Below are 13,012 nucleotides of genomic sequence, written 5' to 3'. Positions count from 1 at the left end.
TGCAATTCCTTCCCTGATCTGTAAGCCATGGATCACTATAATATCAGCCCTCCCTACCTCACAGATCAGTTGTGAAGACATAACAATCACAAAGCCTTACACCAGCATGATGCGCTACAGTTTTCTAAAGGCATTCACATGCGCTGTCTCCATCAGCCCTCAAAGGATAACAATGACATCAATAACCGCGTTATGTGCCCTGTCAATTTTCTCAGCACAGGGCCAGCCAAGAACTGCAAAACAACATCCGCATTTTAGTTGAAAACAGGAAACCTAGCAGTTTGTCAACAAAGGAAAGTTAGCAGAGCCAGGGCACTATTTGACCCAGCTGAGATGAAGCAGACAGTTCTTAAAGGACTATTCTTCTTGATAGTGGTACCCTGATCTCTCTCCCCTAGAATCGACAATATGACGGGGAGAGAAACAAAGGTAAAGGAGAAACTAGTAAGGAAGAAGGCTTTTTGCTGAGTAGTCTAGGTCTCCACTCTTTAACCAGCAGGTCAGAGCCTCCCAGCAGTTCTTGAAGCCAGCAGACCTTGACAAGGGTTATGATCTAACAGCACCTCCCAATGGTGCCCCCCTTTTAATCTCTTCTTCATTCAACAAATACGCATTGAGCATGTACATAGTTCTCAACACCAGTAAAATGGTTGAGCCAAAAAGCACACAACCTCCTCCTCCATGGGGTTTAGAGTCTCATGGTGGGGTTAAATTAATTAAATCATCCCGTAAACGTGTGTGACGTTACAAAGGCAGGTAACCGTTCAACGAACAATAGGTCATCTGGGCAGTGAGAGAGTAAGAAGGAGAGCAACAACTCCTATTGTCTGAGCACCTGACCCAGCGTCACTCCCTGAAAGTGAGCCAAACGAGGATGAACCCCACGCTGGGACTCGTGCAAGCTGCAAGAGAAGACAACCCACCCATCAGGAAGGGACCAGGGGCAGGGGGAGGCTGTAATTACCCTACCAGCACTGACACTCCAGGCAGGCAAAAACATGCTGTCTTCCAGCTGTTTGTGTATCATTAGAAAACAAATTAAGACGTCATTAGGAAAAAATTAAATAATGTGCATGTCATCGTGACAACAACGATGCAAGGCTGCCAGCCCCTGCTCTGAGCAGGGATTGCCCACACCCAGCCCCTTGCTTGAGTTCCATTTCCTCGAGGTGAAGGAGGCAACTTTGTCTCACCAGTGGTCTTTCCCTTGTAGAAAATCTTCATGTCCATCAGCCCGGTGAGCTGGCTTGCCAGAATCTCCATCTGGGACCCAGTGTATTTGGAGGCTCGGAATATACTGAGCTGTGACCAGTCATCCCAGTAGATTTCATTCTGAAAAGCAAAGGTTTGCTTCTTAGTCCTTTCTTCCAGACACTCTGTGAAGACACGAACTCCCCCACACAACGGACCCCTGGCATTTAATGGCTGCACGATTGGCCTGTTCAAAATTCCATTTAATGCAAGACTTTATCCAAATTCCACCAAATAGCAACACAGAAAGAACTGCCCCAAAGAAACTCTATCTCACAGACATTCATATTTAGCTACAACCTCAGCTCAAAATCTGCTCTATGATGGTGGGAAGGACTATTTTTTTTTCTCTAGAGTGAAAACAGTAGTGAAAGGTAATACAGATGGTGTAGAGCTCATTATATATAACAGGGAATGAAGGGGCCAGACCTCACAAGAGATAAGAAACAAAGTCCAGACAAGGTAACAAGACTGAAGGGCAAACCAGGAATTTTCATGTGAAGGAACCTCAACGTTTAACCTCTTGAGATGTGACAGAGGTAAAAGCCTGGGCCTCTGGCACCCCTGCCTGGCATCCTCAAGGGCCGAAAAAACTGTCTCAAATTAAGAAATGAGCCAATGTTCTAGAAGTTAGATAGGCACCTCTGCAAAAACCCAGAGGCAGCAGGCTCTTAATCTCAGCATGCCTGTGAGGACTCACCTTAAAGACGGCGATGGCGTAGGGGTGTGGGAGGCTGTCCAGGATAACTGAGCGCCGCTGGCCACTAAAAGTGATCCGCTCGATGCAGTCCAGGTAGGCATCCGTCCAGTAGACCCACTGGGCATCCACGGAGATGCCGTTGGGCCACTTCACATCCTCAGACACAAGACGATGGACGGCGGAACCATCCATGTGGCTCCGATAAATGCCGGGCCTCAGGTCTCCCCAGTCCGTCCAGAACATGATCCTGGTCGGAACCAGGAGAGAACATACATCCCATCAGAACTAGTGGGATGGGAGCTCAAATACCACCCCGGAGAGGCAAGGAAACCATCCAGAACAATCAGACCAGGTATTTCAGCATCACTATAATCGGTAATTGTAATATTTAAAACCACTTAATTCCTTGATCCAGAAACTCCTCTCCTGAAATTTACGCAAAGGTAATGTACAAAGTACAGTACTGTTCATATTAGCAAAATATCTATCTATCTATATATATATTAACCTAATATTAATCCATAGATTAACATTATGGTTATGGTATATACAACAGAATATTACGAAGCCTAAAAAGAATGAGAAAAATGTACATATGTTCACAGGAAACTATACCCAACTCAGACTAAGTTTAAAAAGAAAAATGCAGAATAGTAAACAAACTATGATTCTATCTGGTGTGTTTGGGTGTTTTAAGGATATATGACTGCACATGGCTAAAAAAGTTCTGAATGAAACATAAGATACCACTAATAGCGAATTCTCCTGGGAAGTGTGAGCATGAATGGTTAACAGTAAGAAAGACGGAAACAAATACTTTTTTCACAAACTTCTGTTCTCTTTTAATAGCTTTAGTCAAGAGTATATACTACTTTTATAATTTTCTTTTTAAAACAATAGTTCCAACTCTCAATCATAGATGCCCTGAGAGAAGAGAGAGGGTAGAAAGGCTAAGCCAGAATTTCCCATGTAGTTAGGTTTCCTTCAGTTAATAAGTTAATAAAAAAGCACCTTCGCATTCCCCAAGGGCATACCAATTGCTAGTAAGAAAAAGAAATCCACACGTTCTGGGGGGTGGAGGGTAGGCAGGGGAGTTGGAATGGATTAAATGTTTGTGCCACGCACAAACCTCAAGATAAAGAATCCCCATGTTATCCAACTACCACTGACTATGTCTCCTGTGACTCTCTTTCAATATTACCTTTTCCAAAGAAACATCCCACAGATGGAAAGCATCTGGGCACTAGAAGAGATTCCATTGGGTACTTAAAGAGATAACTGACCAAGATGACTTAAGCTATCATTTTTTAAAATCTCAGTTAATAGATTATTTCAAGCACAGTCATGAGAAATAGAGTTTTTGCCCAGAGGTTTGCCTTTCTGTGAGCACCTGTCCATCGCAGCATTTGATGCAATGCCAATTTCCTTCTGAGGCCATACTCACCCCTCTTGGGGCACGAGAACCAGAGCCCTGGGCCGATCGAGCACAGAGGAATTGACGATGGTGAGTCGGAAGTCGCCATCTGGGTTAGCTACCTGGCAAAAAGAGAAAAAAAAGGCCAAGATACATCTGAGCTCCTTAAAAGACCCACATGGCAAAAAGCCTCCTACTCATCTCCTGCCTATAGAAAACATCCCCTCTAAGCCCAACTGCCTCCCCCACCAGACAACTGGGAAACCTTCCCTGATTTCCAGTCAGAACAAGTTGTTCCCTCCCCTGGCTCGGGTGACAAGTTTCATTTGGTCTGACCTAGAACTAGAACTACTTGTACACCCTGGTTCTTGGGGCATGATGATTTGTGCAAAAAATTCTCTGTGCTCAAAAGCCACCAGTGCTCTATGTTATCCACAAAACAAGTCCTCCATGTCACTGCTTCGCAGTTAAGAGTATCCACAGACTGGCCCCATGTTCTCTCTCCTATGACTTCAGTTCAGACTCGTGTCCTGCAAGTGTGATGCATACTCACCCCTCTCTCTAACCAAGTTCTGTCTTTCCTTCAAGACTCACCTCCAGGCCTACCTCCTTTCCCAAATCTTCTGACCCACTTGATCAGTGAGTATCAACAGCTCTTGCCATTGGCTCATCTCACACCATTTTGCACAAACAGTATGTGAGTTGTACACCTATCTCCCAGCAAGCCTGTGAGAGGGTGGAGACTGGCTTTATCTGCATCCTCCTAGCACCTAGCAAAGTGCTGGCCATGCACAATTAAAGAAAGGATACCTATGCAGTGTCTGTTAAGTGCCAGGCATTTTGCACCTTTCCATTCATGTCTTTCAGCATCCCTATAAGGAGAGCACCATCACTATCCTCTCCTGCATATGGGGCTCATTCCCAAGATGCCATCTCTGACCACCTTTCCTAACATCCCCCCCAATCACTCCAATCACACAATCATGCTGCCCTATTTTACATCCTTTGCAGCACTTATCACCAACAGGACAGATTTATTTCCTTATTATCTTCCTTCCTCCACTAAAACCTAAGCACTATGAGCTGTCTTGCCTGCTGTGGTATCATCAGAATCTAAAACCATACCTGACACACAGCATACATTCAAACAGCACCTGTTAAATGAGGGCCTGAGTGAAGAAATGAATCTTCATTTTACAGAAGAAGAAACTGAAGCTTAGAGAAGATAAGGAACTTGTCTGAAGTCACTTAGCAAATAGAAAAAAGACTGAATCCAGGTCTGTCACTTAAGGCTGCGCCTTTTGTCTTGCATCTTCTCCTGGCTCTGGGTGCCTCCCTGCTTCGGTGTGCTTTCCGCTAACTCAGCCTGCCATACCTGCCTGCAGAGTCAGTGCTGTGAGGTGCAGATGCACAGACCCAATAACCTGCAGAACACCTAAGTCAACCTTCACTGCCTCAGACAATGATTTGGATGACTCAGGAGCAGGAGAGGCCACTGGGCAGCTACATTCCAGAAGGGCAAAATGAGGATAATAAGAGGACCCACCTCACAGGGTAGGTGTGAGGACTCAATCAGGCAATGCATACAAAGTAGTTTCAACAGGGCTTGGCACGTGGCTCATTAAGACTCTAATAGACTATAATAACATGACAGTACAACTGACATAGCATTACAGTAATACTATAACATGATTATCATTACTGTTATTACTCTATGCCTCTGCTGGCCAAAAATAATAATAAACTTCCAGATTCTAAAAGAAACCTCCGTGATGGGTTCTGGGCATCACGTTCTCATCTGGGACCCTCCTGGCAATGAACAATCACACCCTGAGAAGATACATTCCCCCTTTCCTCCCTTCTCCAGTGGCTTGGCCAGCCCATTCCCTGGAAGTTCCCTGACAATTTCCTGAGTCATTCAGCACACCTGCTCCGGCTCAAAGGCCAGGTGCCCCACCTGCCCGTGTAATTAGGAGAGCACCGGAAGACACGTACCTCGATCTTTTTAAGGCCAGCATCCACCCAGTAAAGCAACTGGCTAAGGGGTTCCAGAGCCAAAGCTTCCACTGTCTCCAGGCCAGAACTGATGATCACCTCTTGCCCTGTACTCCCATTCAGACACAGGCGCTGAAGAGAGAAAAACAGCAATAAATGCCGTGAAATGCTCAAATGACCTCCTGCCAAATCCATCCCGTGTCTCGGAACACTTTATTTAACTGGCTTGACTGGCAAGGGATGAGATGCTGGATATTCGTTTCCAAATAAATGAAGCCACTTTTTTAGCAAAAACATGCCTATCATGTATTATTGTTTCCCATTTTAAGGAGAATGAACAGAATTTAACTATTTATCTTACTATGTATTATCATTATGAATACTGGTTTTACTAGACTGTGCTGTATTACAAGGAGACTGGAGATTACCGAGCTGTTTCCATCTGTTTGCTTTCAGAATAAATGAAAACAGCCTACTGGCATGTACAGGTTCTTGTGTCGGCTTTTTAATCATCTTTCCTCACTTGCGAGGCACCTTCACTCAACAGTCACCATCACCAACTCCCAAATACCCAGGCATTTAAAAATTTCTGCTGGAGTTGCTTCTTTAAAAGGATTAAATAGGCAATGAATAAAGATCAAATAGCTCTCCCTAAAATGCATGAATTTGAATGCATGGGCATCCACGTGGTCTGTTCAGGGATCTTTCTAGCTTACTTCTGGGTTCAGAAGAGCTGAAGTGGATAATTACGTGAACTATCATAATTCTGGTGTTACTATACCATGACCCAGAGAAAAGGGCGCTAAAGAGGCAGGAGGTATGGGGGGGGGGGTGATTACTATTCCTACATCGCCATTCCTAAAATCTTCCCAGCAGGAAGAGCGATGCCTCATTTTCAAGCAAGGCAGCAGACTTGGAGCTTCCTTTGTCCTTACTACGTGGACAGAAGGAGGCAGGGCAAGAAAGACACCAAAACAGGAAACTGAAACATCACATCAGTCAGCCCTGAGACGTGTTGCAACATACACAACATGCAGACTTCTAACTAACCATTTTCCCAGGCCATTCTGAAGGAAGGTTACCAGGACCAGAGACTCAGGCCTGGGGGGTCACAAGCAGAGCCCCCAGGACCAGACCCAGGCTGACTCACCTGGATGATGTCCAAGGCCAGGTCGGACCAATACAAGCAGTTACGCTCATAGTCGAAGTCCAAGGCCACCGCTGCCCGCAACCCAGAGAGGGGCAGCTGCTCCGTGACCCCCGAGGCTAAGTCGTAGCGGTGGATGGACTTCCGTGTGGCGTACAGGATGAACTCGTTCTCCTCTGTGCGGACAGACAGAAACAGCAGGGAGGATGGATGCAGGGATGCATAAGGGGTCCCCGCACATCTGACCTATGTTTTCTCCCACACGTGTCTCAGACCCTTTGGGGCCTCAGGATCAAGGGCCAAGAGCTCTGCAAGAGAACCCATTTCTGCCTTGGGTGAGTCACTTAAAGTTCTGAGTATCTCGGCTTCTTCATCTGCAAAGTGTTTCGCCTGTTACATTTGTTTTTATCTCGATTCCTCAGTAGGCATGTGGCAACGTCCAAATCCTGAGCTCAGCCTACTAAGTCTTCCTAGTCACGCATGACAAAATAATTACACCCATCAGCATGCTCTCCCAGTAGGACTATATCACATAGCACCATAATTTATTCATTCTCTCACAGCAATCTAACTTGTGACTAGAGACCATTAGTCCCTGAAGACTTGTTTCTAAGTTTTCTAATCTATTTGCTCACCAGTTCAATACCGTTCACAATGACCTACGAAAAATTTTTCAACCTAACAGATTTTCTGAACAATAATAATACATTTATCCTTGACTACTTACAAAATGCTACAGAAACACAATCTTCCCAAAGATCCTGTTTCTATTTAACAAATACTTACATCATGTATTTACTATGAACAAGGCATTGGTTAACCCTCATAACAACTGATGGTGTAGGAACAATTATTAAGCCAATTTTACAAATGAGAAAACTGAGACTGGAAAAGTTGAGGGAACTCACTGAGGGTCACACAGCTGGTAAGTGGCAGAACCAAGATTTGAACCCAGGCAGTCTGGATCCAGAGTCTATGTCTTCACCACTACACCACGCTGCTTCTTGTGATGCAGATATTAAGGTTGCCATCTTTAAATGTAAAGATAGAGGCCCACAGTACTTAATAGACAACTAGGAATTGGAAAAACTAGTATTCTTTCCCCTTCCACTTAGGGAAGTGCCTGGAAAACATCAAGATTCTTCCAAGGGAGAGCAGATGAGCAGCACACCAAATCCATTTCTAAACTATCTGTTTTGACAATAAATTTCATATAGGACCAGATACTGGTCTGAATATCTTTGCTGTGGGTCTGGATTAGTTTGTTTGTTTGTCCTTCTCTCACTCTATTCATTCAGTAAGTTAATCTGCTTTATAAAGGCTTTAATATAGATAATGCATCAAAAAATAAATCCACCTGAAATTTTAAATAAAGGTAAGTTTGCCTTCTTTTCTTTTGGCCTCCCTTCACTTCAAATGGCTCTAAGCTACCACCACGTGATAACTGAGTGCCCCTTTTAGTTTTCAAGGGCACTTGAAACTTTCCAGTCATTCCCAGCAAGGGGGGCAGTCAAGATACAGGGTACCCGGGAGCTGCCGGGCTCGTTACTGGCATAAAAATCAAGGACTCCCACAGAGGCTGCCTTGTGGAATCCCAGAGAGTACGTTCACAGCAGCAAGCCTTATTGCACAGATCTCTCTCCACCAACATCTATAAACCACATTCTGTTGCTCTGGATTTTTCTTCTAAAAAACTAATGACTTTATAGCAGAGCCTGAAACACCTGCCTTAGGGTTAGGCATGGAGAAGCATGCAGCAGTTCAGTGTGCACGCGAGAACCTAGAAAAGGAACAGGATTCTTGACCAACCCCAGATATGAGCACAGTCTAGAAATTTGTTATTACACTAATCACAAAGGAAGAAAACTTACTGCATTTAAAAAATCCTTCCAGATGCCTAGATTACCTCATCTTGGCAAAGATGTTATGGTTCCCATTAGTTCTGTGAAACCATCTTTTTCCTCTCTGGTTGCAGCCTTGCCTTCTAATCCACCCAGCTTTCACAAAAACATTTAGGGGCTGTCCTGGACTGCAAAAGAGATTTTTCCACTTCATTCCCTGTTCTATTTTCTCCCATCCAAAGAGAAAAATCGCTTTCCTGCCAGTTTGGACTGTTTTAAACAGATCATTGAGTCCCTAGCTGAATTATCTTCAGAAATATTTATTACAAAAGTATGTACACCGGCCCCTTACCAGCAATCACTCAAACCCCACTAACCCAAGTCCTCCGTAACAGCTCTTGTGAGGGGAATATGTGAATATTTCCTGCTCACTTGTAGGAATCTGCTGAAGCTGTGTTCTTTTTAAGTCTCTACAGTGAGGTATGCTAATTACTCTGGTAATGATGGAAGATTAAATTAAGGGACTAATGAGCTTAGCATGAAAAACACCAGGGCAGGCTGGCAAGCAGTGGGCCATGAGAGGGCTGTTCTGCCCTGCCTGCAAAAAAAGGCAAGCTTCTTTCATGATTCATTTGACACTTATGGCTGTCATGACAACACCATCACCTACTGGAAGTCAGCGCCAATCATTTACCTTCCTGAGAGATACGAGCAGGAGCAAGTGCTCAGAGGAAACGAAGATGCTCTAAATGAATAACAACTAGAAACAGAGTGAAGAAAGAAAAGATGCTAAGAGATTAACTATGTTTTAAGTTATAAGAATTTCATGCCAATATTACAAATACCTCAATATGTTACATCACCACTACATCAACTTAAAACATGTTTTGGAACACCCTATAACTAATATAATAGCTCCAAAGACTTTTTTTCCTTAATTAGCAAGCATAACAATCATCTAAAATATAGGGAATGACACTTGCCCTTTGGGTGATGTTCAATTAAGAGCAAGAAGCTAAAGTCTGAATTTTAACTTTGTCACTTACCAGATGTGTGACCTTAAGTAAGTCATTTTCTCCACTCCTCTAAGTATGTTTCCTTATATTAAAAAAAAAATGGAGATGATAATATCTGCTTCAACAGGTTGTGAAAATGATTAAATTGGCAACGTTTGCAAATGTGCAGTAAAATCTATATAATTCCACTAAGATATTAGTTATAATTATTATCATAAAATTAAGAAAGACCATTAGCTACTTCCTAAGAAGGCACATGTCTCTTTATAGTCAACTTTGACAAACAGAACAAAGAACATACAAAAGAGTTGCGGGGAGTCCTCAGTGTCCCCTACCACCACCACCAGTGCCTGGCATACAACAGACGCTGAATAAATATTTTTCAATGAACAAAGAGGTTTCCCTCAAAAAAAAACAACTGAGCTGACATAAAATATTCCCCATTCCTATAAAGGCTTAAGACTACATAGAAATTTAGTTTGGATATCAAGCTCAGGGGGAAAAAAAAGGAGTTCTGTGATGCTTATGACTTTCCCTTATTTTCCTCCATAAGTTAGAAGAGTTACAAGCCTAGGCTTGGGGAGAGCATGATAAGGCTTCAATGAAGTGAGAAATCAAAGGAAAGGAACAACCTCTCTTACCTGCTAGGGGGCAGGGGACCAGCTCTCCTTCCAGTCGTGCTTCGACATCACCGCCACTACAAGTATCCCCAGAAATCTTCCGGTAGCTGTCATCCCCCGGGCCCAAAAGCAAAAGGTCAGAAACATCAAAGAACAGTCATTCTCAAAGGCATCCCAATATGGAACACATTTCCTATCCATGGAAAATAGAGTCCACCTATTCATTTCCCTGTGGACCTAGAAAGAGGATGTGTAGCCATTCCAAATCAGTTCCATTTATAATTAGATTAGGCAGCCCCAGACAATTTTGGGACACTGTCCTGAACAAGATTTTTAACCTTCTCTCTTCAACGAACTCCTCTGAAGATGTGCCTTTGCTGAAGTTTATGACTTCAGATATTCCTCAAGTTACAAAGAAGCTTATGGACTTGGAATTTTTTTTTTCTTACTGGTGCTTGGTGAGTTTGCAGACCTCAGAATTTAAAATATTGCCCAAGCTTGGAACCTGCTATTTTGGAAATCTGGACATCAGAGTAGGACAAGAAATCAGTGGCTCTCCAAGCCCTCCCACCATGCACAGCCCCCTTCTGTCCCTGGCTGGTGGCCACTATTTCCTTTAATATCTCCACTATCAAGTATTTAGTCTGCCCAATCTATCATTCTCAAAAATCTGCCTCTTTGGAACAGGTTCTGCCTTGTAGAACAACACATAACAATTCCCCCCTCTAGAAAGGGAAGAAAAAGAAATGTCTCTTGTGCTTCAAAACTCAGCCCTAAGATCTTAGGACGCCTTCAGCTCTACCAGGGAAAGCCGAGAGGCAGCAGTAGGCTACCTGGGGAGATGCTGCAACGTCGAGCTGGCGGCCACACAGGGCAAAGCTGGGATCCATGGTCCCAGGCCTCAGGCTAAGTGGAGCAGCTGCCTTTCAGGGCCATATCCCACCCAGGATGCAGTCATCCTCCCCTAAAGACATGTGGCATAGGGAAGGAGGTATAAAAGCTTACGGTTGAGAGGAAGACGCATTCCTTCCCTTTTATAAATGAGAAGGTGCTGCTGAGTGCAACAGGCATACAAAGGTGGGAAGTAAGAAGAAATGAACCTGACTCCCCAAAACTATGAAAATCAGGCCTAATCCATACAGCCCCATCACGTACTATAAGACAGAGCAAATTTACTAAGTAACCTGAAATAAATAGCCCCCAAAACCAGAGGGCAATACCAGAGGATCCTGGGCGAGTTAAATAACCTCAGTGGCTTCGGTGTCAAGAGGGGAGGACTATCCAGCCTGCCTGTGCTCTCTTCCCACTCTAAGGGTCTCTATAAAAATTAAAGCCAACATAAGGGAGCACTCGCTTCAAAAATAAAGGTAAATACAAGCAAAGGGATAGTACCAATAGTACGGTGATAAACAATAGCAGTTCCACCACACCTACTGATAGTAAGGAGATTCACAATGCACAAGGGGCTCTTTACCTTTACATAAAGGTAAGTTACATAAAGCATGAGGGGCTGGATAAAATGAGAACTTGGGAACCTTGGCAATACACACCCTCTTGTCCTCTTGTAAGTGGAACCCACAGGACAAGGCACGGGAGGGGCGTAGAACTTCCCAGAAAACTCGGGGTCGGGAACACAGACCTCCAAGACCAAATCTTCACTCATCTTGAAGCCAAAGTCACTGGGAAAGAAAACGGGGTCCATTAAAGCCATTGTCTTCTGCACCTCAGGCATCTCAGTCCGCCCTCCTGTGATTTACCACCCTGTGTACCTCCCTCCCATGTCTTTTGGAGTAGGCTCACCTTTTTACGCTAAAATAAACAAATTTCCAAAGGAAACTCAATAAGGGAACCACAACTGGGAAACCAACATCATATGCCATACACAGACAAAAATGAGGCAAATCTTTATGTCAAAAACAAACTGTTAGGTTTTAGCTCAAGATCCAGTTTCCTACCCCAAGACTCTGGGCCTCCCCTCTCTTTGTGCAAAAGGGATTAGCAAGTGTTAAAGAATTAGCAGCACCCAAGGAGACTTTCTTCTTGGCACAATCAGAAGAATTAAAAAGGAAATAAATGCTATTTATTTATTTATTTATTACTAAGGATTCAATGTGATTTAAAATCACTTTGGGTGCCTCGTCCCATGCTTGGGACACCCTGGTTTGGTCCACAAGGATGTGTTCAATCAGGGGCCACATCTCTGCTGACCCTCCGAACTCAGTGGGCAGCACCTAGAGCAGGGAGCAGGAATTTTGGGGCTTGTGCTCATTCTCCCCCTAACTGCCCGACTTTCCAGATCTCACTTGACTCAGCTTGAAAATGTGGCAGCTGTACTACGTCCTGTCCAAGGCCCTGCCCAAGCTGTACATTCGGTAATTCAAAAGGATTTTCCTCACTGATCTGCTCCACCAGAAAGGCCTCATTTACCCCCATTTCATTCAATTCAGTGAATTTGACACTTACTATATGAAAAGTATTGACAATACAAAGTGGCTTATATCATAATCCACATTTAACAATTTGTAGAGAATTGTTCAAAAGGGAGCAGTTTTATCCCTGTATCAAACTGGCCCCAGCTACTCAGTCAATTAATGGGAATAAGTGGGAATAACAGCCTATTATTTATTTGCCTCCAATAGCAAAGCATCCTTCTTAGGCAGGCTTTTTCAAACGGTAGGTCAGCATCTGATGGACTGGGAAAACAACTGGGAGGGCAAAGTCAGCTTCCTCCCCTCCCCTGCAAAGAACAGACCACTGCAAAATGTGTCACACTTAAGAGAAAATGATGTTTCATAAAACTTCTGTTTCACCTGTGTGTGTGTGTGTGTGTATGTGTGTGTATGCCTAAATACATGTGTAGGTACAGAACTGTCATGTAAAATGTATTGCTCACCAGGAGTTGCAGTCAAAATTATGAAAGCCACATTTTTGGGCATTGTGGGGAAATACAGAGACATAAAATAAAACAGCCCTGAAATCGGGGGTGGTATGAGCTAAGAAGCGGGCTTTCCGGTGTGGTCTGAAAGGA

At 43.8% G+C, this 13,012-nt stretch overlaps 1 protein-coding gene across 2 annotated transcripts in view; it reads right to left on the bottom strand.

The window, feature by feature from the left end:
* The window catches only part of SORL1 (sortilin related receptor 1), a 170,602-nt gene that overhangs the window by 71,354 nt on the left and 86,236 nt on the right, over nucleotides 1–13,012 (bottom strand). For both annotated transcript variants that reach the window (XM_037841759.1, XM_037841758.1), the window contains exons 15-21: nucleotides 11,535–11,663; nucleotides 10,006–10,091; nucleotides 6,511–6,683; nucleotides 5,361–5,492; nucleotides 3,396–3,487; nucleotides 1,952–2,198; nucleotides 1,194–1,332 (exon numbers count right to left, since the gene is read on the bottom strand). In XM_037841759.1, the coding sequence (XP_037697687.1) occupies nucleotides 1,194–1,332; nucleotides 1,952–2,198; nucleotides 3,396–3,487; nucleotides 5,361–5,492; nucleotides 6,511–6,683; nucleotides 10,006–10,091; nucleotides 11,535–11,663 (998 nt within the window). The remainder of the gene's footprint in view (nucleotides 1–1,193; nucleotides 1,333–1,951; nucleotides 2,199–3,395; nucleotides 3,488–5,360; nucleotides 5,493–6,510; nucleotides 6,684–10,005; nucleotides 10,092–11,534; nucleotides 11,664–13,012) is intronic.

The sequence above is a fragment of the Choloepus didactylus genome, chromosome 6 (genome assembly GCF_015220235.1).
Source record: "Choloepus didactylus isolate mChoDid1 chromosome 6, mChoDid1.pri, whole genome shotgun sequence".
In the NCBI taxonomy this organism is placed as follows: domain Eukaryota; kingdom Metazoa; phylum Chordata; class Mammalia; order Pilosa; family Megalonychidae; genus Choloepus; species Choloepus didactylus.
This window is presented reverse-complemented; position numbering and strand designations above follow the sequence as displayed.